The sequence below is a fragment of the Genypterus blacodes genome, unplaced genomic scaffold (genome assembly GCF_046128005.1).
Source record: "Genypterus blacodes isolate CSIRO-AG114 ecotype Tasmania unplaced genomic scaffold, CSIRO-AGI_Gbla_v1 ptg000006l_1, whole genome shotgun sequence".
Classification (NCBI taxonomy): domain Eukaryota; kingdom Metazoa; phylum Chordata; class Actinopteri; order Ophidiiformes; family Ophidiidae; genus Genypterus; species Genypterus blacodes.
In genome coordinates, this window is record NW_027466820.1 from 174,392 (window position 1) to 198,704 (window position 24,313).

Sequence of the window (24,313 nt, forward strand, 5' to 3'; positions counted from 1 at the left end):
TGCAGAGCCATGTTCTCTTCTCTTCTGGACACTAAACACTGAAACACAGCATTGATTTCACCGCAACTTTGTGACCTTTGCCCTCATTCTGACCCCCCAGGGCCTTCAGATCATCAGGATCAACACTTTTATAGACCCCCACATTCATGCCTGAGCCTGGAGGAGGTTGACCCCAGTAAGCATGTAGCTCTGGACCCCGCCCCCCCTCCCTGCCTCGCCCTCCCCCACCAGGGAAACTTTGGAATCCTGCTTGAAGGCCCCTTATTCTTTAACGTTGGTCCAATATGAAGTTATTCTGAAGTTTTAATTTCAAATCACTGCTGGGCGTCATTTTATGGTGTTTTCCTCCACTTTTTAAAATTGTAGTAATTTTACCATGCCACCCTTTTACCACTTTTAAACAATAGCATCTCTCTCTCTCTCTCTCTCTCTCTCTCTCTCTCTCTCTCTCTCTCTCTCTCTCTCTCTCTCTCTCTCTCTCTCTCTCTCTCTCTCTCTCTCTCTCTCTCTCTCTCTATCCATCTTCTGTTGTAGTTCTCACTCAGCGCCGCCAGATGTCGCTGCTGTGCTGAATGTGGTGGCCGCGGGGCGAGCAGGGGGGCTGGCCGTACCGTTTGATTCTCCGGGGGTAGGAGAGGGGGGTGGCAGTAATGTGTGTGTGAGAGTGTGTGTGTGTGTGTGTGTGTGTGTTTGAAGCTCGTCGAGCAGCGGGGAACTTGCAAACTTCGCTGCGCTCAGCGAGCAGATCGAGCGGAGTGGAGCGGAGCTAGTTGGCGTCAGGAGCCCAGAGAGTCCAGCTGTGATCCGCAGAGGAGCACCGATCCGGGGTTCTCAGCACTGGAACGATTTCCGGCCACCATGGACGATTTAGGTGAGTTTACTCGCTTTGGTCGCGACCTTAAAACGTTGAAACCCGCGTGTGTGTTTGGTCAAAACGATCGACAAGATGAAGGATTCCTGAGGGGCTCCACAGCTGTTGTTCTCCCGGGTCACGCGTGGTGAAGAAGCCCAGGTGGAGTGAGGGATCCCGGGCTGCTCGAGCTCCGCGCTTCCGTAACGAAGCTCCGCCAGCCGCTCCGGTGATCCGCTCGGTTTGTTGTTTGGTTGCTCTCACGCACGGACGGACTGACGGACGGACAGACGCCTGCGTGGACGTCCGCTCCCACAGCCCGCACCGCACCGCCCTGCACACTGAGGTATTCCTCCGCTGCAGCAGCAGATCACTGCGGAAGCGATCTAAACTTTCCCCCCGGGCGAACACGAAGCGTAGAGACCCCCGGACCCCCTTGAGTCTCGTAATGGACCCGGACCTGCCGAGCCCCCCTGCCCCCCCCTGCTGTGTCCCTTGGGTGCTTACATAACTGCTGCAGGTGGCGTGGATGTGTCAGCGGACACGCGCGTGTTTCTGCTCCACAAGTGCAAACACATGATTGTTTTTGTTAAACAGGCATGAGGCAGGGATTCGAACCCTGCAGTCCTGTGGCCCTGCTGCACAGTCACCCTCCGCCCCTTTGCTCTGACACGGTGTGTGTGTTTGTGTTTGGCCTCCACTCAGAGGTCTGCGGGTCTGTGGGGGGACCCTGATGGATCCAGGTGAAGGGTTCTAAATGATCTCACATCTCCTCCTTGTGTATATAGACTTAATGATTCTGGTCCTCATCTTCACTTTGTTTAAGTTGTGAGCCGACGTCACTACAGGACAGAAGAATCAGAAACTGACCCTGATGCAGACGTGTTGTTAATGTGTTGAGTGAACCTGTAAAGGTCCATTAAAGCTGATAAAGCCCTGTGGAGCCGGTCAGTGAACGCCACAGAATGCTCCCACTCTCACCAAAACAATGTGGGTGACCCAGTTAGTGTGGACATAAACAGGGCCGGTCTGTTGTGGCACTGGGAGACCAGGGGCTGAGAACCGCTGGTGTGTTTCAGGCAGGACTGGGCTCTCCTGGATTTAACTACGTCCAATTATCCAAACAAACCCAGCCTGTAAGGAGCTAGATAAGGTGTGTGTGTGCGTGTGTGTGCGTGTGTGTGCGTGTGTGTGCGTGTGTGTGCGTGTGTGTGTAGAGCGACAGCAGAAAACATCATGCCTGAGGGTGTGTGTTTGGGTGAGAGAGTGTGTGTGTGTAGTGTCGCTCTCTCAGTTCCTTTGCTGTGATTCCTTCCCTGTTAGCGGTTGCTGATTCTTCCTCAGTGTGCACGTGGGACCACACCCAAGAGTTTATGAAGCCAAACAAGCGGCTGCAGTGTTTCTATCAGGGCTTCAGTTAGGAGCTGCCATTGTTGTCTCTCTCTCTCTCTCTCTCTCTCTCTCTCTCTCTCTCTCTCTCTCTCTCTCTCTCTCTCTCTCTCTCTCTCTCTCTCTCTCTCTCTCTCTCTCTCTCTCTCTCTTTGATGAGTTGTTGTTTTTTTTTTACCTTGGCAACCGAGGGGTTAAGTTTAGCAGGACAGTCGAGTTCATTGGATGCTAAAAAAAACACCGGAATGCGTTCGTAAAGTCAAAGATGATGAACGAGCGGCGGCCCAAAGGTGTTGCCGCCCCTCTGTGATCAGGAGGCGGAGCTAGGGAAGGTTCTGAGCCACTATCCAGGCGGATCAGAACCACGGCCCTAAAGGTTCTGATCTAAACGTGTTGTTCCTCCCTGGACGTATGGATTGGTGTGAACATGTTGGCGGTGCGAGCGAGGATCTTAGTCATTCTATATGCAGGCAATATTTCTGGACACCTTCTCTCCTTACAGCGGTGAAGAGCTTTCCTTTAAGGAGCTGCTTTAAATAAGGAGCGACACTCTACCCTGCAGGGCTGTAAATTATGTCACTGTTTCACCATAAACCCATAAACCTGAAGCTTTCCCATACATAGAGACGTTCAGATGAACCCCCTGCTTCTCCCTTCACTCCTGATCTTCATCTGATTGTTCCTGTAGGAGTCAGAAGGAAACTCAATCTGTCTCCAGTCTGGGCTGTGAGAGCTTAAAGTGTGTTGATGGTTTGGATGCGGTTGAGGATCCAGCAGCGCCACGTGAGGTCGTTTATGGACCGGTCCACCTCAGGCCTGGGACAGGAGAACGTCTCCTACATGTGTGTGTAGAAGAAGAGAGTCCTTAAAGTGATTTTCAGGTCATTTAGGTCCAAACTGAACCGCCTGTAACAAAGAGAAACAATGGCAGTGACCTAGTTTGGTCCTAAATGACCTGGAAATCATATGGCTACACCTGGAAAACTATCTCACACACACACACACACACACACACACACACACACACACACACACACACACCTCCTTCATCTTTGTGTCATCAGTTCCCACGCTGGCCCCTTGAGATGGTGTGTGTGTGTTTGTGTGTGTTGGTGTGTGTGTGTGTGAAGGGTTCAGAATGCACACGTGTGTGTGAGTGGTGTCATCTGTTCCATCCTCGCTCGTCCTCTAAGTGACAGCCGTGGTAGCGTCCAGGCAGGCAGGAGGATCAGGCCCACATGCAGGGATTGGGCCGGGGCCAAATGTCCTCCTGGAGCTCCCCGCTGCTCGGCCCCGCCCCCTCTCCTCCTCCTCCCCCTCCTCCTCCTCCTCCCCGCTCCCCCTCCATTCTTGTGGTAAACCGCACACTGGAGGCTGCAGGCTGCAATCTCCCTCCGGCTCAGCGGGCCGAGCCTGCAGGGGAGCAGATTAGGTGTTAGGAGGATCTGGGTCCAGGCCCAATTGTAAACGCTTGATCTTAATCCCACAGAGTCGTAGTGGAACGTGCCGGCCTGAGGTGCCACAATAAAGCCTCCTCAGATTTGTTTTTATTGACATGCTGAGGCAAACTTTCTTCTCTCTCCGTCCTCTGAGCTGCTCACCTCACATCTCTCTGGGCCTGCAACAACAAGACACAAGTGTGAAGAAACCCCAGTGAATACCTGAGCTGCATTCCTGCTCGCTGCACCTTCTGCACCTTCTGCTGCTTCTCTTCCCCCTGCAAACATCTGCTCACTTTGTTGGTGTGATAGAAACTTGAGTGATGATTTAAAGTGAAGTAAGGTGAGGTGAGGTGATTCCCCTGAGAGCAACAATCTGCTAACTCCTAATCAGATCTGATGGAGTCTGCATTTGGCTTATTTACCGTCTGTAGACTTTAAGGGAGAATCTGTTTGTGAGCTGCATTTCAAAGTAACTTCCTCTTAATTTCTTCTTCTTTCTTCTCGCGATCTTCTGCTGTCTGAATTGTTTCCATTGGCGAGTTTACGAAAAATTTGCTCTTCTCCTGTCCGTGGCTCAGTTCAGCCTCCTGACCTGCAAACTGAACCTTCGACCCCAATCCGACTTCAAGCGTGAAAGCGAGTTTCGTTCCTAAAACACACTTCTACCCAGATGATCAGAGATGTCAGCTCTCAGTCCTGCTTGTTGTTCTGCTCGTATGAGTGTGAAGTCTCTCACCTCTTAGAGTTCCTACGCCGCAGAAATCCCCCTCTGCTTGTTTCCTCTGCAGCTCAGCTCTCGTATGTAGAGAGACGCTGCGTGTGGCCATCACATTAATGCGAGCCTCAGTCTGGCTGCAGTAAGTAATGAGTTTCTCTCAGAGTGCCACGTTGCTCCATCAATCACACGCCGAATCAATGTGGCATCTCAGAGCTCCCATCTCCTCCAGAGTTTGTCCATCTGTCTGTCTTAAAAATTAAAATGCCAGGCTTTGAAACATATGGCACACACACACACAGTCTCACACACACACACACACACACACTCATACACTCTCACACACGCTCCAGCTCACAGATTGCTGGTGTGGACAGTCGGGGCTCTGGAGGGGAAAGCTGACTAAGCAGTGCTGTCTCTGAGCTCAGCCAGCCGTCATGTCCTCTCCTGGGTCCAGCACCTCTGACCACCAGCCTGCAGGGACCAGGACCTTACTGCAGGTCTTGTGGGACTTGTCGGAGCAGATCTCCCTCCAAACCAATAATCATATTTGGTCAGAGAATGGTTTGTTGACCTCCTGCTGTCGGCCTGGCAGCCGCTGTGACGCTCGCAGGCCACAGACACGGCGTTAGTCATGAGGAACTGATTAGCTGCCTCATTGTGTCCCGTCCTCTCTGACTTCCTTATGTGATGTCTGGACAGAAGGAAGTGAGCTGCTCTCTGCCATAGGAGATGAATCAATTCCTCCTCTTTTTTTTTTTTGGTCAGTCTGTTGTCTCCAAGCAACCGGGTTCTTGTTAAATGACCAGATGTTGTTGATGAAAACACAAAACAACAATAAGGCACAAACCTCCATTAAGGCCGAAATGAACGGTTGTCTATGGCCTCAAGAGTGTGTGTGTGTGTGTGTGTGTGTGTGTGTGTGTGTGTGTGTGTGTGTGTGTGTGTGTGTGTGTGTGTGTGTGTGTGTGTGTGTGTGTGTGTGTGTGTGTGTGTGTGTGTGTGTGTGTCGCCCTCCTGCTGCGTCTGAGTCCCTGCTGCTCTCAGTCTCATGTTAATGATTGACAGCTCATGTAACAGTTTTGCTCAGTAAATAAAGACGTCACGTTGTTTGTGATGCTCTTTGTGTGGTTTCCATCAAACTTTGCAAAGGGAAACTTGTTCAGATGTCTGTCTCTGTGGCTCCATATCTGTCCCATGCGGTGTTGTGGACCTTTGAAATGTCAGACAGAAGCTAAACGCACCTAATTGGCTTCTAAAATGGCGTTTTTCAAAGAGGCAGTGAGGTCGGAGCGTCTGCCAGTGCAGATCACACGAGGCTGTTTGATTAGGGGACGGGGGTTTGAGCCCAGCAGGTCCATCAGGCCTCAGACTGATATAAGACCAAACACACAATGAAGGGCTTTGATCTGCAGGGAAGGCTGGGTGGGTGAGTGTGGACATGTGAGAGAGAGTGACCATGAGCATGTGTGTGTGTTTGTGAGAGAGAGTGAGCAGGGGAGAGTGTGAGAGAGAGAGAGAGAGAGCAGCTGGGCTAAAGTTGGATTTACAATCAGCATCATGCTTGTTAAAGAGGATCATCCATAAAGCTCAATGTCAATTTACACTCCACTCGGGTTTATGACAACATGAGTGATGCTGCGTCAGGATTACAGCACTACAGGTTTACGGATTAACACACACACACACACACACACACACACACACACACACACACACACACACACACACACACTGGTCCATGGACGGGGCTGATTGTTCTCTAGTGGAATGATTTGCCTGCGTTCCAGACCTCTTCCTCCTCTCCCTCCTCTCCATCCTCTCCCCCCGTCTCTGTCCTGCCAGAGGGGGGACAAAGAGCAGCTTGTCCCGCTCCTCTTCACACACATCCAAACCAGAGACACACAGAACCAGACAGAATCTACTGGGCCTGTGCAAAACCATCAGTGTGAATTTAGTACGACCCTATTTCCTCTCAATTGTAACTCCATACCTTTTAGCTGTAGATTGTGGGTTCTCTTTCCAGTATGGGAGTTGGGGGTGGTGCCTGCTTCTCTTTACACCCTCACGCTGAAGCTTTAGCTCCTGCAGGTGAGAAGAGGCTCAGCGGTGACATGTAGCTGTCATGTGTGGCAGTCGACGCCCCCGCAGACAGACGAGAGCCGGGGGGGGGGGCTGGCACAGCGCAACATGGGAGAAAGAGTAGGAAGGAGTGCCAACAGTCTGTTTGAAAATGTTATTAAAGTGCCAAATCAGTAAGTACCTTCTCATCTGCAGACCCAGCAGTAGCAGCTCCCCGGTCACATGGTCCCCTGAGGAGGAACCACAAACCACCTCTGCCTGTCAGTGTGGGGAAGGATGTCGGTCGTTTCTGTGGTTTCTTTTGCCCCCGCTATTGTTTTGACGAACATTTTATTGCTCCAGTTCTTTACTTTTGTCTCAATAACCACCAGTCAGTATATTGAAATGATAATTAACATCTCAGTAGGACTTTAACAACTGAACTAGTAACATCTGATCTGATAGAACGTGTTCTGAGGCAAAGAATCAAGGTCAGAGTGTCGATCCATAGAAGAAGAAGGATGTAAATGTGCAAAGGAACTAGCTATTGGCTCGTCATGATGAAAAACCAGATTAGATCCTCAGAGTTTCCATCAAGGAATCGAGCAATGTTTTGGTAAATGAAGCCAGAAGCCAAATGCATGTAGGAGAGGCTCCTCTGCAAACTGGTGCACTGAGCGTTGGCAGACGCTCCCTCGTGCCTCCTCACCAGATTGTTTAGTCTGCTGTGCTGCTTTGTTGACACGTTGCTCTCACTACATCATCATCTTCTTTCATTGGCTTGTAATACCAAAGTCTTTAAACTCAAAAAAAGCCCATTTCGCTTCGACACCTTGTGGACTGTAGCTTTGTTTCTAGACGTTTGTGTGTTTCGAGGTCAGACAGGAAAGCCGAGTGGCGTCACGTTATGGGAGGAGCTGAACTGAACTGAGCTGAGGTGGCGACCGCAGGACGGCCCCAGCAGACAGCGGCCTGGTCTGTGGGGTGGCTGAAGCCTCATCAGGAGGCTCAGCTTCAGTGTGTATGAAGACATTAGTTTAGTCAAATGCAAAAATCCTCATGCAGATGCAGCTTTCACCCTTGTAAAGAGACGTTTCTGTGATGTTCCCTGCTACTAAACAAAGGAGGATTCAGGCTGGGTTGCGTCTGTGTGTCAGCTCACTCAACATCAGCATAAAGTGACGTCAGTGTATTTCAAATAACCTTTAAAAAAGGAGATTGTGAAATTAGTAAGAGGAGCATGTAAACAGTGTGACCATGATCAGTCAATGTGTTTACGCTCTAACGTCATAACATTGATGATGCAGTAAGAATATAGATCAGGGTTCTTTCAAATGTCACGTAAACACATAGTTATTACACTGAACCTGGCACAAACCGATCCACCTTCACCCTGACGCATGTAGAGGACATTAGATGTGTTCAGGCAGATTCATAGCGCGTCTGAATACATGCAGACATACACAACACATCCTGTATGTTTGTGTCTTTCTCACTCCACCTTTTAATCACAGTCCAGACCGCACCTTTGGCACAGTGGCATGTAAACGCACTGCCATGCCTCTTGAGCAGAGCACTATGTTACTGTATATGCAGTAACTTTAGATGTCTTAATTACAGAGCCGGGCTGTAGTGCTGTTTCCTTTTAGTAGCACCGTATCGATTTAGCTCGGGGGAAACTCCAACCGGCTCCCACTTCATGTAACGCAGAGGCATGATAAAGAGCGGCAGACGCGGCGTGATCTACGGTCGGGGCCGGCAGGGTGGTCTCTCCTCTCCGCCGCCCTGCTGAGGCTCGGACCATCCATCATCTACTGTATGTGTCTAATCCCACAGGTCAGGGTTGGTCAGGGGAGTATTTATAGTGGGCCGAGATGCCTCCGTGTGTCTTTGGTATGCGTGGGCAGGCTGATCGTATCTGTGAGGCACCTGTGTGCAGCCTTGTTCTATTGTGTGTGTGTGTGTGTGTGTGTGTGTGTGTAAGTGAGGTAACTCGATAGGTTTCTATGAGGCTTTGTGCAGAGGGGGGTCATGGGTCAGGGAATATCACCGCAGATTTTGAGGGAAATCTGGATCACAGTTTATAACTTATTAAATGAAACTGTACTTTGAGGCCATAGACAACCATCCGGACTGCAGACGGAGGATTTCTCTCTTATCTAATTCTCTATGTGGAGGTTTACAAGGTCAAGAAGTCAGATTATAAAAGTCTAATGTACACAGAAAGGCAGGTTTTGGTTGTTATGGCGAGTTAGACAGTCTGGCCTTGGTGGAGGTTTGTTCTCTCTGAGTGTTGTGCTCTTTCTGTGCGTGTGTGTGTTTCTGTGTTGTGGTTTAGTTGAGCGTGTGTGTGCACCCACTGTGCGGTCTGTCTGCCATGAGCCCAGCATGCATGCCTGAGCTGTCATCCTGCCCTGATGTTGCTCTGGCTCAGGCAGATAGAGGGACTCATCATCTGTGTGACGCTCTGTCAGTGTGTGTGACATTGAACCGTCGCCTCCCGCAGGACGGAAAGCGAAGGGCTGTCGGCGCCGCCCCGTTCCTGAGCAGCAGAGTGAAATGAAGGTTGTCAGTTCAAAAGAGATTTTTCATCAAAATACAGGCTTTCATGCTGCGATTTCAGTTTCCTTTCATCTGTCCTATCTCGCCTTCACTCCCTCCTTCACTGCCTTATCACACTAATTCATTTAGTTGGTGTGCAGCCCTCTACACACTCCCTCTCTACCCCCCTCCCTCTCTCTCTCTTTCTCTCCCCCTTTCACTCTCTCTCTCTCACTTTCATTTAATTCTCTCACATATGAAAGCCGTGTTTCAAGCCCCGGCATGTCTGGAATTCATATCAGCCAGCGCACCTTGCTGCCCATCAGATAGAGAGAAGAACCAAAGGAGAGCTGAAAGGGGAGAGGGGGGAAAGAAGGAGGACAGAGAAAGAGGGTGGAAGGCTCCCGTCTGACATTAAGCCAGTGGAGTGGCCGTCTGTAAGATCCTCATATCTCCGTTAATGCCTTGGCATTTATGAATCTCGCAGATAAAGACCAGTCTGTGTGTCAGCCGAGGGACGGAGATAAAGCTGGAAGTGTACTCTGCTCTCACACACACACAGACACACACACATACGCCTCAGCATCGCCCCCTGCAGGCTGTGAGCGGCTGAGCTGCGTTGCCCACGTTGATCCCCTGAAATGAACCTTCAGCAGATAAAGAGCGTCTGTGCGTCTGAGACGATGACGGGCTGGAGTGGACGTGTTGAGTGGTCGACAGCATTGATTCACTCTGCATTGCTCAGCAGCGATAAGGGGTTTTCGGGCAGTGAGTGTTAGTGTGTGTGTGTGTGCTGCGTCAAGCAGGCAGGATATCCTGACAGGAATAATGGAGGCTTGTCTGTGCTGAAGCTCCAGACTGGACTGTTATTGATCAAATCTCATAGTAGAGTAGAAGAAGAAAGGCTCTACTCTCTCTCTCTCTGCCTTAATTAGGTCCCATTTGATTTCTATTACTGTTAAGATGGTTTGTTTACATTTCCACACCCACACCCCCCTCTTAAAATCCAATTTTGATGTCCTTTTCCACATTCCTATTGCAACCCCAAGCTTTCCTCTACTCTTCTCTCTATGTCTCTCTGCCTCTCTCTCTCTCTCTCTCTCTCTAACTCTCCGTCTCTCTCTCTGTCTCCCCCTAATGAGCTCCATGTGCAGCGGCACTCGTGTAATTAAAACACACACCATTCATCTGGGAGGAAGGGAGTCTCCTTAATCTACGTCAACCCACATTGCGGCCTCTGAGGACTCGCTTGTGCCACGCACGCACTTCCAGACGGCCTCGCTTTACTCGCCATTCCTCTGGACGCCATTTCCCATTGTTTCGTCCCAGCTGCCCCCGGCCCCATGCTGTTACATTAAACTGCAGGCGAAGACAGCTAGCGGGGTTTCACCGACATGATTTATTATTGGATGTAAGTGTAGCCTATTGTAGGGAGTGAGGGTGAAGGTCTGAGTCGCTCCTCCGTGTCCTAGAGGTTCCTCAGGGCCTCAGGACTCATTAGATAACTTTAAAGTTTTCCCCATATGAAATGAATCCAGAGTTCTCTCGTGGCCCCTTGAACCTCACACTGAAGGCGTATCTTACTCTGTGCTATAATTCATTTAAACTTCTCTCTGAACCGTGGATCGGGCCCAGTTAAATCACACGGCTGGTTTTTAAACACCGAGCGCTTTGATGTCTTCTGCTCCCAGCCAGACGTCCTTCTCTCTGTAGCTGCAGTTCCATGTTTGGTCAGCGGGGAGCCCGTGTGTTGTGGTATGCTGCTCTGGCACAGCAGAGCGGCACACCTCTGTGTTTGTGTAGCTTGTAGACGGGCCAGAGCTTGTCTAGCACACAGTGTACAGCGAACAAAGGCAACCCAAGGGTCTGAGGTCTCCTGTTCTACTTTAACACATTAAGCCCAACAGGAAACATTCTACTTTTACACTGTCAACATACTTCCTGTTTCCCGATGTGCTCATTCTGCCGCTCAGCATTATACACAGTGTGTGTGTTTGAAAGAGACATGCTGTAGTAAATCTGGAACAATCACAGAGAGGATTGTTGAGTATGTCTTGATTTGAGATCTCAGCAGGAAACGGCTTGGAGATGTGTGAGGATATTTTCGTTTTAAATTATTATATAGATTACAAACAATAGAAATAGCCGTTAAGTACCTCAACCCAAAGAGAAAGTCCTTAAAAGAGCTCAAAATATCTGTCTTTGGCACCTACAGCTCCTTGTGCACACCTGGCCGTCTCTCTTTGAACCTCCTGGTCTCCCTGCAGAGCTTTGGGTCGGGTTGGAAGCCGTTTGTTGTTGTGGGCCTGTGAAGCCTTTGAGACGCTGTCTGAGATCTGGCTGAGCAAATAAACCTGACTTGACTTGACAAATGTGTGGATATGTTGTGGATTTGTCTCAGCCTGCTCCTCAGTCAGCCCTCCTGATCATGAACCCTTCAGATCAACCAATCAGGCAGAAACTGAGACTGAAAACAGAAACACGTTTGTATCCTGTAGCCATTTAAAATGAACGTACATAGGGGAAATCATTTGTTGCTTTGGTATGTAGCAGTCTAATCAATGTGATAATCTACCGTCAGTGGGTAATTATCAAGATACACAACAGATACGAACACATAACAAGGAGTCTAGACGCTGTTCTGTTCTATCTGAGTTGATCTAAAATCATTTAAATCTTGTTTAACTAGAATAAAACAGTTGTAGCTCATTTATAGATTATGGAACATTGTTAGCTTCATCATTACAACCTTATCACACTTCTTTGTGTTTTTCATAATAAACATTGCAAAGATTTAGTTGAAGTTGAAAGCAGGAAAGTCTGTAGAATGTGTTGAACGTGGCCTCCTGACTCACTGTGGGTGTGTTTCCCTTCATCACGACCATGTAAGAGATGAAGATAGGCTCGCTGTTATCTGGCTGCGCTCATGTAAACACTGGGTTGTGTTGTATCCATAATGAAAGCGTGTGGAATGTGCCGGGGCTTCTGTGTCCGTGCGGGCAGAGGGAGGGGAGCCTGTGAAATCAGCCAACTGGCATGTTAGCCACGCTAAACATGCTAACCATGCTAATGCTAAGGTGTTCCAAGTGGCTCTGGTGTAGCTTTAGTTCAGCTGTGTCTCCTGTCTGTCTAGAGCTCCACGCCATAACAGAGCAGCCAACAGCACAGATGCCAATGTGATGCAACCTTTCATTGACATTCATATTCATATATTCCTTTCAGCAAATGAACAGCTTGAGATATCCAGGCCTGGAAAAGTTGTGGAAAAACAAACTTTTTGAAAAGTCACAGAATTTTGAAAGATATTGTTTAAATTGTTCAACAGGAAGTAATGATAGATTAATAATTCTATGGGCTATATTTGGAGTATGATGATGGCTAAATGTGAGCCTGAGTCACCCTAGCGGGGTTAGCGCTGACTGTGTGAAGGTGGAGCTGATTACACCTTTATATACCTTTGCCATACCACTCCCTCAGTGGGCACGACACCGCAGATAAGAGCTGTGCCTGCTCTCTTTCCTTATTTCACAACGGCCCTGGCTGTCACGTATGAGGTAATGCGCCCGGCCCACCTGAGCTAGACGGCTCCTGCCTCAGGGCTCTGCAGTGGACGGTGGTTTGCGTGAGTAGCGTCTCTCACTTGAGCTTTTAGGCCCCTCGGTTGGGATCAGAATAGCAGCGGGGGGAGAAAGGTGAACCAACCCTGCTGTCGTTAAGTTTAACCCTGCGCTCTCCTCTCTGCCCTGACCCTCTCCCCCCCTCCCCCCCTCCTGCTCGCTGGCTCTCTTACGCTGATGGTAGAGTTAAGATAGGCAGTTCCTGCCTGGCAGACGTGTGTTTGGGTTGCCCTCTTCCTCCCTTTGCTTCTTCCTTCTTCTGCTCTGTGCTTCTTTGCTCTTCTTCATGTTCCCGGGTCTGTGTGTGTACAATGCTGTGTCTCTTCTAAGGTATGTCTCACCTCTTTGTGTAGTCGTTACTAACAAATACTGCCAAGGCTGCAACATTGGGACTCTGGCTTATGGAGTAATATTGACTTGAGTGCAGTTTGATTCTGTTACTACATTATTAGTTTACTGCTCAGCTCTTATGGATGATACGTTTGAGCTTTGTCATCCATCTGCTGCCTCTCAGTATAGTGTGTGTGTACGTTTGATTCGTTTGGTCTTTGATTTGTTCAACACTAAGATATTGACAACATGAAAATTGTTCTGTAGATATTGCTGATTTCTGGGATATTTGTTGTTCGAGTGGCTTTGTTATTGAAGTTAAGCTTTTACCTTTTGCCACATGTGGAATTCTACAAGAGAAACTAAACCCTGCTGTGGTGAGGGACCATGCTAAAATAAGCCCAGTAATACAGTCTGTGTGCTTCATTAAATCCCCTTAAATGTTACACGTCCTTCTACCTACAGGTTACCACTGCTTTAGTCGTTGTTTTCTTAACCCGTGTTCTCCTCAAAGTACTAAATAAACCAACTTTATACAGACAAGGCTGTGTGGGTGGAGATGGAAAATATGATGGTGGATCCCTGTTGTGGACTCTTGATTTAAGACATGTCAGGACTGCAGTCAGGCTGGGGTCAATGAGTAACCAAAGGAGTGGCTGTAACACTTTGCCTGTTTCAACTTTTACAGGTTGTCCGTGTCAACAAAGCTCCCGGCAAGCTGAGAGAGATGTTGTTATTTGATCCTGTTTCTATGCAAGCAGCTGTTGATTTGTGATAGCATTTCAATTCAATTACTAAATGGATGGAGTGTGTGTGAGTGTGTTGACTAAATCTGTGTTTGTTTTCTTTTCCTGTAGATGTTTTGTTGGCGGACCTTGAGTCCACAACATCCCACATTTCCAAACACCCTCTGTTCCTGTGCGACGACGCAAGCTACTCCATCCCTGTGGGGTCTCAGTCCCAAACCTTGCCCTCTCCTCCTGAGCAGACCCCAAACGGACTAGATGAAACACAGGTAGGTGTGGTCACAGGTGTTGACTGAACACACCTCTTTTACAAATGGCCCTCAGAATTCTCTGTAATGACTTCAACATCTCCTGCTTAGTCCCTCAGCTCTGCTCAGAGAAGTCCCTGGTCTGGAGATAGCTGCAGTCCAATCCAACCCCTTGGTGAAGAGGACCACGTTTACAGGCAGGCACTTCTATTCTGAAAGCTCAGCTTCAAACCAAACATAAATCTCACATTTATAATACTGCAGTGTTTTCATTTCTCCATTGCTGCTGGGCTATAACGCCTCCATAGTTGATAGATTGTCGTGTCGAATCGGTTCCAAATTACTTCCTCAAAATCTTTCCAGCTTCCCAAATAAGCAGAAGAGCGGCGAGGCGTCAGCTGCTGCCATGAACTCGTCTCTGGGTAGCAACCTGTCTGAGCTGGACCGCCTGCTGTTGGAGCTCAACGTAGTCCAGCAAAGCTCTCCTGCTTTCCCTGTAGAAGGTACAGTAAGAACTGAGCCCTGATGTCTTTCTTAGGCAGGACCTTTTCTTTAGTCCCAAGGTTGTCCCCTCACCTCAATCCTTTTAGTCATCTCGCCATCCACGTTTCTATAAAACATAGAGCGGTGTAGGAAATCCAATTTCCTGTGTTTTGTACGATAGAGGAAGCAGCTCCACCGCTGCCCCCCAGCATCATCAACCACCACGTCCAAGAGAATGGAGACTTTACTCACGGCAAGGCCACGCCGCCGCCTGTGATGGAGAAGCCCAAACGCAACATGGGAGCTCGAGGAATAGAGGATGTTCGACCAAGTGTAGAGAGCCTTCTAGATGAGCTGGAAAGTTCTGTACCCTCACCCATGTAAGAGATAAACTGTAATACTAAGGATTTCTATACCATCGCTCAAATACAAGAAGAGATAAACGTTACTGATGCCCAGGGGGCGGAAATGCAGATGATAACGCAGATGATTATATCAAGCATTGTTTGTGTTTTAGATTTAGAATTTGACATGAAAAGCCAATTGCTTTAGTTGATGTTGTTGTTGTTGTTGTTGATGTTTTCTTCTCTTCAGTCCCACACCTTTAGTGGTGTCAGATGAACCAACAGATGAACAAGACGAAACGCCGGCGCAGCTCCAGGCCAGAATGTCTGCCTCCTCTGCCACACGAGAGCTAGACGAGCTCATGGCCTCCCTGTCTGACTTCAAAGTCCAAAGCAACGTGAGTGGCGTCTCTCTGGTATGGGGTTCATGCTGGGTTAGGTGATGCGAGTGTTGCTGCACAACTCTTAAAAAGACCTTCTTTAACATACAGTATGTAGCTACATTTCAAGTATTATTATGAAATCTAAAATGAGGCCTGGGTTTCGCTGAGCTTCCCCACTTAACTCACTTTACATACATTGCTGTTGCTGCTGTTTGTGGTTAATCTATGGTTAATACTTCCTGCGTCTGTTTCACATTGAATCCCTCCCAGACCACATCATCCTTCCTCTAACCCTGGAAGGCTTTTGTTGTGTAACATCTGCTGGAAATGTTGAGCTTCAGCAACAGAACTTGATGAAGTCATGAAGTACAATTGATCAGATTAATGAATCAGGGAGTGAATATTTCTGTCAAGAAAAATAAGACTTATGGAAGCAGAGTGATGCTTTTGGCTGGTCTGTGTTGTTGTTGCTGGTGTAATGCTGCTCAATTATTGGCCTGTATCTGGGCCCACTCTGGCTTTGTTTGAACAGACTTGGCTGTTATATGAGAACCCGCCATTGTTTGAAAACTTTGGTCCTTTGTCAATCTTTACTGTACATTATGTATCACATTACATGATTCAATAGCTCTTGTGTCATGCCTGCATGTGTAAAAAAGCCAGAGTTAGTATAATACAATAGTTGTGTTCAGTTGAGGCTTTGCCAGAAAAGTACTGATCAAGATGACATTGAAGTTATTTTTTAGGGTTAATGTTAGAAACTGGGGGTTTGCAAATGCTATTCTACCCTTTAAATGATTTAGATGATACATAATGTGTACAAGAAGACTTTCATTCATTCTCAAACTTTTTTCTGGTCTTTTCTCTCTTCTGTACCATTGTCTATATGTTGTCCCTGTATGTACTTTGCATCATTGCATTGTACGTGATTCAGTCTGGCTCTCAGTTGTCTGTGAATCAGGAAGAACCCTCACTGGTAGAAAGTTCAGCAGCTGTCCAGACACCTCCATCTAAAGATACTTACATTGGTTCAGTGGATACACTCTTACTCTCTAGTGACACTCCGCCTGACTGCACACTGCTTCCACTGGAACTCCATATAGATGAAGATGCTGGTTCTCGTCTTAGTTTAACTCCGGCCTCTTTAAGTGGTGCATCTGCAATGATTGTGTCGTCCAAAAACCTTCAGTATTCCCATATCCAGAAAGATGATGGTGGCAGTGTCACTACTGAGGTCTCTCAGATGGAGAGTCTCAGTGTCACCAGCACAGCGACGCCCCCAAATCAACCTGACATCACAAGTACTTCAGATATGTCCATCCATGAAATCTTAGGTCCACATGTAAGGGTTGTAAGTCCTGGTACAAGTGCTGGCCTAGTTCCTGCTGCCAGGAGTTCCAGTCCACTGGTTGTTTCCAAGTGCCCAAGCCCTGTAAGTTTTTGCAAAAGCCCCAGCCCAGTCCTCACAGCTAAAAGTCCTAGTCCAGTAAGCCCAGTAACAGTTCCTATAAGTTCCAGTCTACTTCCCAAGAGTCCCAGTCCAGAAACGGCTCTAAAGAGCAATCCATTGACAATTACTACCACTATGGATACTGAGCTAAGGAGTGCTAGTCCAGTAACAGTTCCGAGGCTTTCAAGTCCAGTTCCGAAAAGTGCAAGTTCAATCCCCAACATCTCTAGTCCACTAACTGTTCCAATGTGTGCTAGTCCAGAAACGGTTCCAAAGTGTGCTAGCCCAGTGATGAGGCTTTCAAGTCCAAGTCCAAGGATTGCAAGTCCTTTGACGCTCCCTCATATCTCCAGTCCAGCAACTACACGCAAGTGCTTTACTCCAGAGGCGGTCACAAAGAGCGTGACCTCAGTATCTCCAAGTCCAGTGACAGTTCTCAAGAGTGAAAGTGGAGTACCTAAGATCTTCAGGAAAACTTATACAGTTCCAGGCAGCAGCAGTCCCAGGGCCTCACCAGTGTCCTTTGCAGCTGTGCCACCAGTATCTCCACCTCCTTCAGAGAAACGGGACATCCTAGACGTGACCTGGCCATGCCGGGAGCCTTTTTTGGACGATGCCTTAGAGAAGCTCTTATCCTCCGGCTACACCCAACCAGAGGGAGCAGGGGCACAAGTCGGAGAGAACCAGCCAGCAGCTACTTATCTTGCTGACGGAGTAGACGTTATGCCTGGAGATGAAGACAGACCTTGGGAGGAGGAAGAAGGGATCTATCCTGAATTCAGCAGAGAAGGAACACTGACACCGATGACAGAGGCCAGCTGGATAGACGACTGTCTCACCCCATCCACCTGCCCTGGGACCCCAGATGCAGCCCTGGACCTACCCACACAGCAACCGTCAGCCGTGGAGCGACTATCTGCCTGCGGCCAAGTAGGAGGCTGATCTATACCCTCCCAAAATAAGCTGCTGACACAGTGCCGGGGAGCCTTTGGGGCCGCACTCACACCTTCTAATATTAGGCCATGAGATCTAAGATGCAATTGTGCATCATTCTCTAGCTACACACATAGCACCCTTAACACTAACAGGCCTATCAGTAAGAAATGGATTATGGTAATATACATGATTTAATCTTGAACGTGTCAGTGGCAGAATCAAGCTTATTTTGGGATCATAAGCAGAAGCTATTCACAAAAAGCATCTTGATGAACCTCGTCCTCAGTCTATGCTTGAGGTGTGATGCATGTTGTGTCATTTTTTTAAAAAAGCTGGCTTTAGGGTGAAGCCTCTCTGCGGAGACTTTTTAGTCTTTGTGGTTGATGTTGAAAGCTGCCTTTGCACGCCTCTACTTGCATCTGTTGACATCGCTGTATTAGTCACTGGGCTCGGCCGGTCTGGTTGACGTAACCGGAGGCTGATGCGAACAATGTGTTTTTAATAACTGACTCTCTGTGTCGTGCTTCTATCAAATGCAGTGTTTCAAACAGACATCTGTACTTCATTAGGCCTTTTTGCAGCCTTGCTTTTGGCACCAGCAGAGACGTGTGCTAGCTTTTGTGACAGCCCTGTGTTGTCTTGACTTCAGCTGTACAGCATGCAGTGCCGCACATACATGGAACAGTTGTAGAGAATGCATTGAAAAGGAATGGAAGGCTGTGCTGAGCTTCTGCAAGTCGCCTTGATTGAAAAGAGGAGAGAGACAGAGGCATCTTCAGGAGCCAGTGCTTGAGGAGTTATGCAGCTGAATGAGCGATCCTGTGCTGGGTGTTGGTCTTGCTTGTGTTTGCAAATCCAACATGGACTTTGCAGTGATTGGCACGAGCCCAGCTCCCACACTTCCTCCTTATCGTCTATCCCTGCAGCTCAAGTCAGTAATCCGCCGCACCAAAGAGACCACCAACGTGCACCCAATGTACAGGGAAGGGTTACTGCGGCGAAAAATGGGGCCGGTCATTGTCAATAAGAGCAACTCACAGGATCGACTTATTGAGGAGCTGCAGGGGAAACTGGGCATTGGGCGAGTAGAGCGCCGACGCAAACAGCAGCCAGATGATTGGCTGACTGAAGGGGTCATCGTCATGTCTAACCCACAGCGAACGCGGGAAGAAGGCGCCGCACCATCAGTGGATAAGGTAGAGACGGACAGCGAGAGATGTCAGTGCCAATCTGGGAGCCTGATGATCTATAGATCTACATTTGAACTATTTACATTTCAAATACACATTCAGTCAGCGAGCAGTTTTGTTTCTATTAACCTTTCCTCTGCTTCACTCTGGCCTCTCTTGCCTCTCTACCTTCCTCTTCCTCCCCTTTTTCCCCTCTTTCTTTCTCTCCTTCCCTCAGATCATCATCCCTCCTGAGTCTCCTGTCCCACAGAGAAAAGTCCTCCCTCCTCCTCAATCTCCCCCAGCACCCAAAAAGCCCCCCCCAGTCAAACAGCCCCCTCCTCCGTTACCTCCTCCGCCTCCCACCCCTCCTCCGCCCCGTCAGCCCACCCCTCCACCCCGTGAGCCCACCCCTCCGCCCCCCAGGGAGCCCACTCCTCCTCCCCTTAGGGAGCCGACTCCTCCCCCTGTCCAGCCCCCTCCATCACCTAGCCCCCCTCCCAGGCCCGTCACTCCGCCTCCACCTCCCAAGGTCTTTGTATCAGTGGGTTGTCAGACTGAGTATGACCACAACTTCCCACCAATGCAGGCATGGACCCCCTCTCTTCATCTCACCTTCTCTTCCTCACTCTCTTTCTCTTTCTCAACTTTAACTTTCTTCCACATTTGAACAATTTGGCTCTATTGTTTATTTCTTGGGTGACATTGAATCCGTTTCAGTCCCTGAATCGGGGTGTGTGTTTGCTATTTTGGTCTCAATCTACCCGGCTGCACCTCTGTATGTGTGTGAGCTGTAGAAAGGCGACTGGCTCGATTTCTGTCTCCCCATTTCCATTCATGCCGGTGCCAGCGAGGCCACGGCTCCAGCAGGGTTAACGTTCAGGCCGCAGACTGCGCTCCTTCTCTGATCCTGAGACATTATATGGCACCTGACTTGGACTGGAGTGGAGACTTAAAAAGCTTCCCAGCAACCCCCAATGTTCCAGTTAGACTGGCTGTCCTGTCGTGCGCAGGAATGGGAGGCTGGCAGTTCAGCTGCAACCTAATCTGACACATGACAGCACAGTTACAACTACAAGTATAGCATCTCCCACAACGACTTCCGTCAACAACAGGCCCCACTGGGTTAGGAACCACTGTGACACTGTAAGGGGCCCCGAGCGTCACCGTGGTTACGTGACACTGATGGATACCACCAGGTTTAGAACACAACAGAGCCCACAGTGTCTTTAGTGAGGAGGTGATTGACAGGAGAGGTGACATATATATATGCAGGTTAAAGGCCTGTGTGTGTGTGTGTGTGTGTGTGTGTGTGTGTGTGTGTGTGTGTGTGTGTGTGTGTGTGTGTGTGTGTGTGTGTGTGTGTGTGTGTGTGTGTGTGTGTGTGTGTGTGTGTGTGTGTGTGTGTGTGTGTGTGTGTGTGTCTATGTGTCTATTTTCTCTCTTTGTGGAATGTAATAGTCCGGATGATCCAATAACTGGACCATCTGAGAAAGTCTGTGAGTGTGTACATTAGTATCAGGGTGAGCCTACACACACACTATAAAGGTGATATAGACTATGATCCATGGTGTTATGTTTAGTTAGATATTCCCATGTTCACTGTTACCTCAGGAAGTGACACTTCCACTTCCATGATCCGTATCCTTTAGTGTCATAGAACCGTCTTCAGTCGATGTTCACCTCGGTCTCCAGACGTATTCAGCACTGTGGAGTCTCTCTCATGTTCCTACAGTCTCAGCAAACCCAAAGATATGAGCCTCTCCCAATGATATGTATGTCATTAATGATCCTCTCGGTCTCCGGCCTCTGTCAGATCCAGTCCCAGGGGAAGGTCTCCACTTCCAGTCCTCCCAAACCAGCCAACAAGCTGGACAACATGCTGGGCAGCCTGCAGTCCGACCTCAACAGGCTCGGAGTCCAGACGGTGGCCAAGGGCGTGTGTGGTGCCTGCAAGAAGCCCATAGTGGGACAGGTGAGGACTCTGTGTGTGTGTGTGTTTGTGTGTGTGTGTGTGTGTGTGTGTGTGTGTGTGTGGAACAGAGATATGAATGTCCCCAGGTTACGTTGTTTTGGCTCATGATCCATAAATCTTAAGCAATGTCAGAAGCGTGATGCCAAAGCTGCTTCATCTGTCAACAATCCAGCTCCTATGCTCAGACTCCACCTGTATAAATCTTATTTATGCTGGTTGTAAAACAAATTGCACTCAATATGTAGTTTTCAGGACAAGCTAGACTTTCATTCTATTGCATTTTAGTCGCACATAAAGCTCCATGTAGACGTTTGGAGCTTCCATGCCAATTTTGGTGTAAATCAAGTCTTTCCTCATAAAGTTCATCAAGAAAAATCCCGAGTGTGAAAGAATAATTTAAAGCTTCTCTACTCGTGCTGAGCCAAGCCGTTCCCTTCACAGCTCATTTAAACCTGCTCGCTGTGTTTCCCTCCACCAGGTGGTCACCGCCATGGGCAGGACGTGGCACCCTGAGCACTTTGTCTGCACACACTGCCAGGAGGAGATCGGCTCCAGGAACTTCTTTGAGCGTGACGGACAGCCGTACTGTGAGAAAGACTACCACAGCCTGTTCTCTCCACGATGCCACTACTGTAATGGACCCATACTGGACGTTAGTAATGCATGCATAAGCACACACACACACACACACACGCACGCACAGACATGCTGGGGTGGGATAATATTTATTTATTCATAACTTAATGGATTATGGGCTTCCTGGAAAAATCACTGCATGTCGGAAATTGCAATTCTCAAGCAGATGTTGAGTTAGGTAATACACACACACACACACACACACACACACACACACACACACACACAGGCATTAGAAGTGACGTCATTTTTACTTTACATACATTCTTACAGACAGACAGCCTGTCCTCTCTCTCCACAGTGACACACTCCCATCCTCACACTCACACCTCAATCATTTCTCATGCAGACACACACACACACACACACACACACACACACACACCCCAGGCACACACTCAGTGCCAGAGGTAGTGGACAGGAAGTAGAGTAGAGTCACTGCCAAGATTTCCTCTGTCTTTCTTTCTTTGGTATCAATTATAGACACAAAGATACAGTTTGTTACAAAGCCTCAGACCAAAGTTCTGAGGCTTTGTAAATCTAAGTGACCTGTCCATGAGAGCATTGCAACATTTCTCCCCCCTCAGTGATTCACGCTCCCCTGCAGTTAGAGACCCTCTGTCACGTGGTGGACATGTATGCTTCCAGTCAAAGCTGCTGGGAAAACGCTATCAGGCCTGGAAAACATGAGCTAACAGCCCCAGCATTCCTGCTCCTCCCACGCTGCCCCCATGCTTCCTCTCTAGATCCTGACTGCCCTCTGCTGGTCACTGTCTGGGTGCTGCATGTAGATGCGTGTCAAACTTTGGGGCTTTGTTTCTTTGAGCATAGCTGTGCTCTGTAAATAACAACTGTGGCTGAATTCACCGTGTGCTTGTCCTTTGTCTCACAGAGAGTCGTGACTGCTTTGGACAAGACCTGGCACCCTGAGCACTTCTTCTGCGCCCAGTGTGGAGCCTTCTTTGGACCAGAAGGTACCAAGCCGCCTTTCCACTCCTAGCTTAGTTAGTGAAGCACCAATACTGAAAGAAGCGCGCAGTTAAGAGCCAGTGTGTGTCGGTTCTGCTGCCTTCTAGGTTTCCATGAGAAGGATGGCAAAGCGTTCTGCAGGAAGGACTACTTTGACATGTTCGCCCCCAAGTGTGGAGGCTGTGCCCGGGCCATTTTGGAGAACTACATCTCTGCTCTGAACTCACTCTGGCACCCGGAGTGCTTCGTCTGCAGGGTGAGTCGCTGTGAAGCTGCGCACCGAAGGGAAGTGAAAGAGGAAGATGGTCAAACTGAGTTCACCAAAAATCTTTCAACACTTAATGTGAAAGAGGAGTCGTCTGATTCTCATAGCTGGTGCTAGTGTGTGTGTGAACCTGTATTAGCCTGTATATGTGTGTGTAATGAACGTGTGTGTGTGTGAGAACTCATAGTGTGTTCCTCTGCTGTTGTGCTTCCCAGGAGTGTTTCACGCCGTTCATTAACGGCAGCTTCTTCGAGCACGACGGCCAGCCGTACTGCGAGTCGCACTACCACGAGCGCCGCGGCTCCCTGTGCTCCGGCTGCCAGAAGCCCATCACCGGCCGCTGCATCACGGCCATGGGCAAGAAGTTCCACCCGGAGCACTTTGTGTGCGCCTTCTGCCTGAAGCAGCTGAACAAGGGAACCTTCAAGGAGCAGAACGAGAAGCCGTACTGCCAGGGCTGCTTCGTCAAGCTCTTCAGCTAGACCGCTGCCTCGCTGGTGTGTGTGTGTGTGTGTGTGTGTGTGTGTGAGTCACTGCTTTATGAGACGCAGGGCCTGATGTGGTGAATCACAACAGATGAGTCCACTACAAAAGTCCCTCTTGACACTGAGGGGACTTCCCTGCCTGTCCAAACTCAGGCTTAGTATTTCACACTTTGACTAAAGGAGTTTTTAACAGAGCCCAAAGAGATTTTGATAGATTTATTCCCATATATGCAGCAGACAAAGCGACGTATCTTCTCTTGAAGCGTGTGTGTGTTTGTGTATCTGAGCCGTGTTCTGGCTTCCTCAGTGATTTGTAAATGATGTAAATCCCCTCATTGCTGGGTCTTGAACCATGTGAGCACCCAGCCTAGTTTAAAATAGTTTTATGACAAAGCAGACAGCTGCTCTAGACGTCCGCCGCATGGCTCCATGGTTCCATGGTTCTATGGAACGTCTCTGAGGAGTCAGGCAGTATTGGAATGATCTATGTCAAAGATTTGTATTTTTCTAGAGATGGAAAGTATTGAGGCGCCACATAGAAACACACACGTTAACACACACAGACTCATGCTGAAGTTACAGAAGGTTAAATGGCTCAATCCTCTCACACACACACACACACACACACACACACACACACACACACACACACACACACACACACACACCCACACCCCTGATCGGTTCCTCTCTCACACACTGGCTGCAGATCTCTTAATGCTGCATGTGTGCAGCGTGTGTGTGTGTGTGGACAAATACCACTTATTTTCTTACCGCTTTTCTATTGAAATGAGTCCAGATGTGGGCCGACGGTCAGATCTGTGCTCCGGTTGCTTCATTTGTTCACCGTGGGAACGTGCAGCTGCGTCGCGTCTTTTCTGCCGCCGTTACACCAACGTAAACACCAAACGCTGTCACGTTTTCTACCGCAGACAGACGAGGCGGACAGATCTGCAACTTAGAACTGTTTTTAAAGTTATTACTACTGCATTGGGCCTCATTTTAAATGCTCAAATGTTTTAAAAAATGGACTATTGCACCTGATGATGATGATGATAAGAGTGATTATATGTAGAACAGTTAGACAGTGGTGGATATTTGGTGCAATTTTGAGTAAACAAGCCAAAACAAAAGAGTGTTTATGCTCCAGTTTGAAACCTGAGACTTTAACTGCTGTAGACACACACACACACACACACACACACACACACACACACACACACACACACACACGTACACACACACACACACACACGTCAACACACACGTCCTTTCAGAG

The 24,313-nt window shown here is 48.6% G+C and overlaps 1 protein-coding gene across 1 annotated transcript; it reads left to right on the top strand.

Annotated features, from left to right (window-relative positions):
- The first annotated feature begins 643 nt into the window (after positions 1-643).
- Positions 644-23,782, top strand: LOC143000425 (paxillin-like). Its single transcript, XM_076149738.1, has 11 exons — positions 644-871; positions 13,803-13,960; positions 14,051-14,136; positions 14,303-14,442; positions 14,604-14,802; positions 15,017-15,164; positions 20,521-20,679; positions 21,158-21,331; positions 22,208-22,289; positions 22,392-22,540; positions 22,765-23,782. Exons 1-11 carry the CDS (start codon positions 859-861, stop codon positions 23,029-23,031), a joined length of 1,575 nt encoding a protein of 524 aa, XP_076005853.1. The 5' UTR covers positions 644-858; the 3' UTR covers positions 23,032-23,782.
- Positions 23,783-24,313: the final 531 nt, after the last annotated feature.

Coding starts and splice junctions, on each gene's coding strand:
- LOC143000425 (XM_076149738.1), top strand. Junction 14,137..14,302: donor GAAGAGGACCACGTTTACAG/GCAGGCACTTCT, acceptor AAATCTTTCCAG/CTTCCCAAATAAGCAGAAGA. Junction 21,332..22,207: donor GTAATGGACCCATACTGGAC/GTTAGTAATGCA, acceptor TTTGTCTCACAG/AGAGTCGTGACTGCTTTGGA.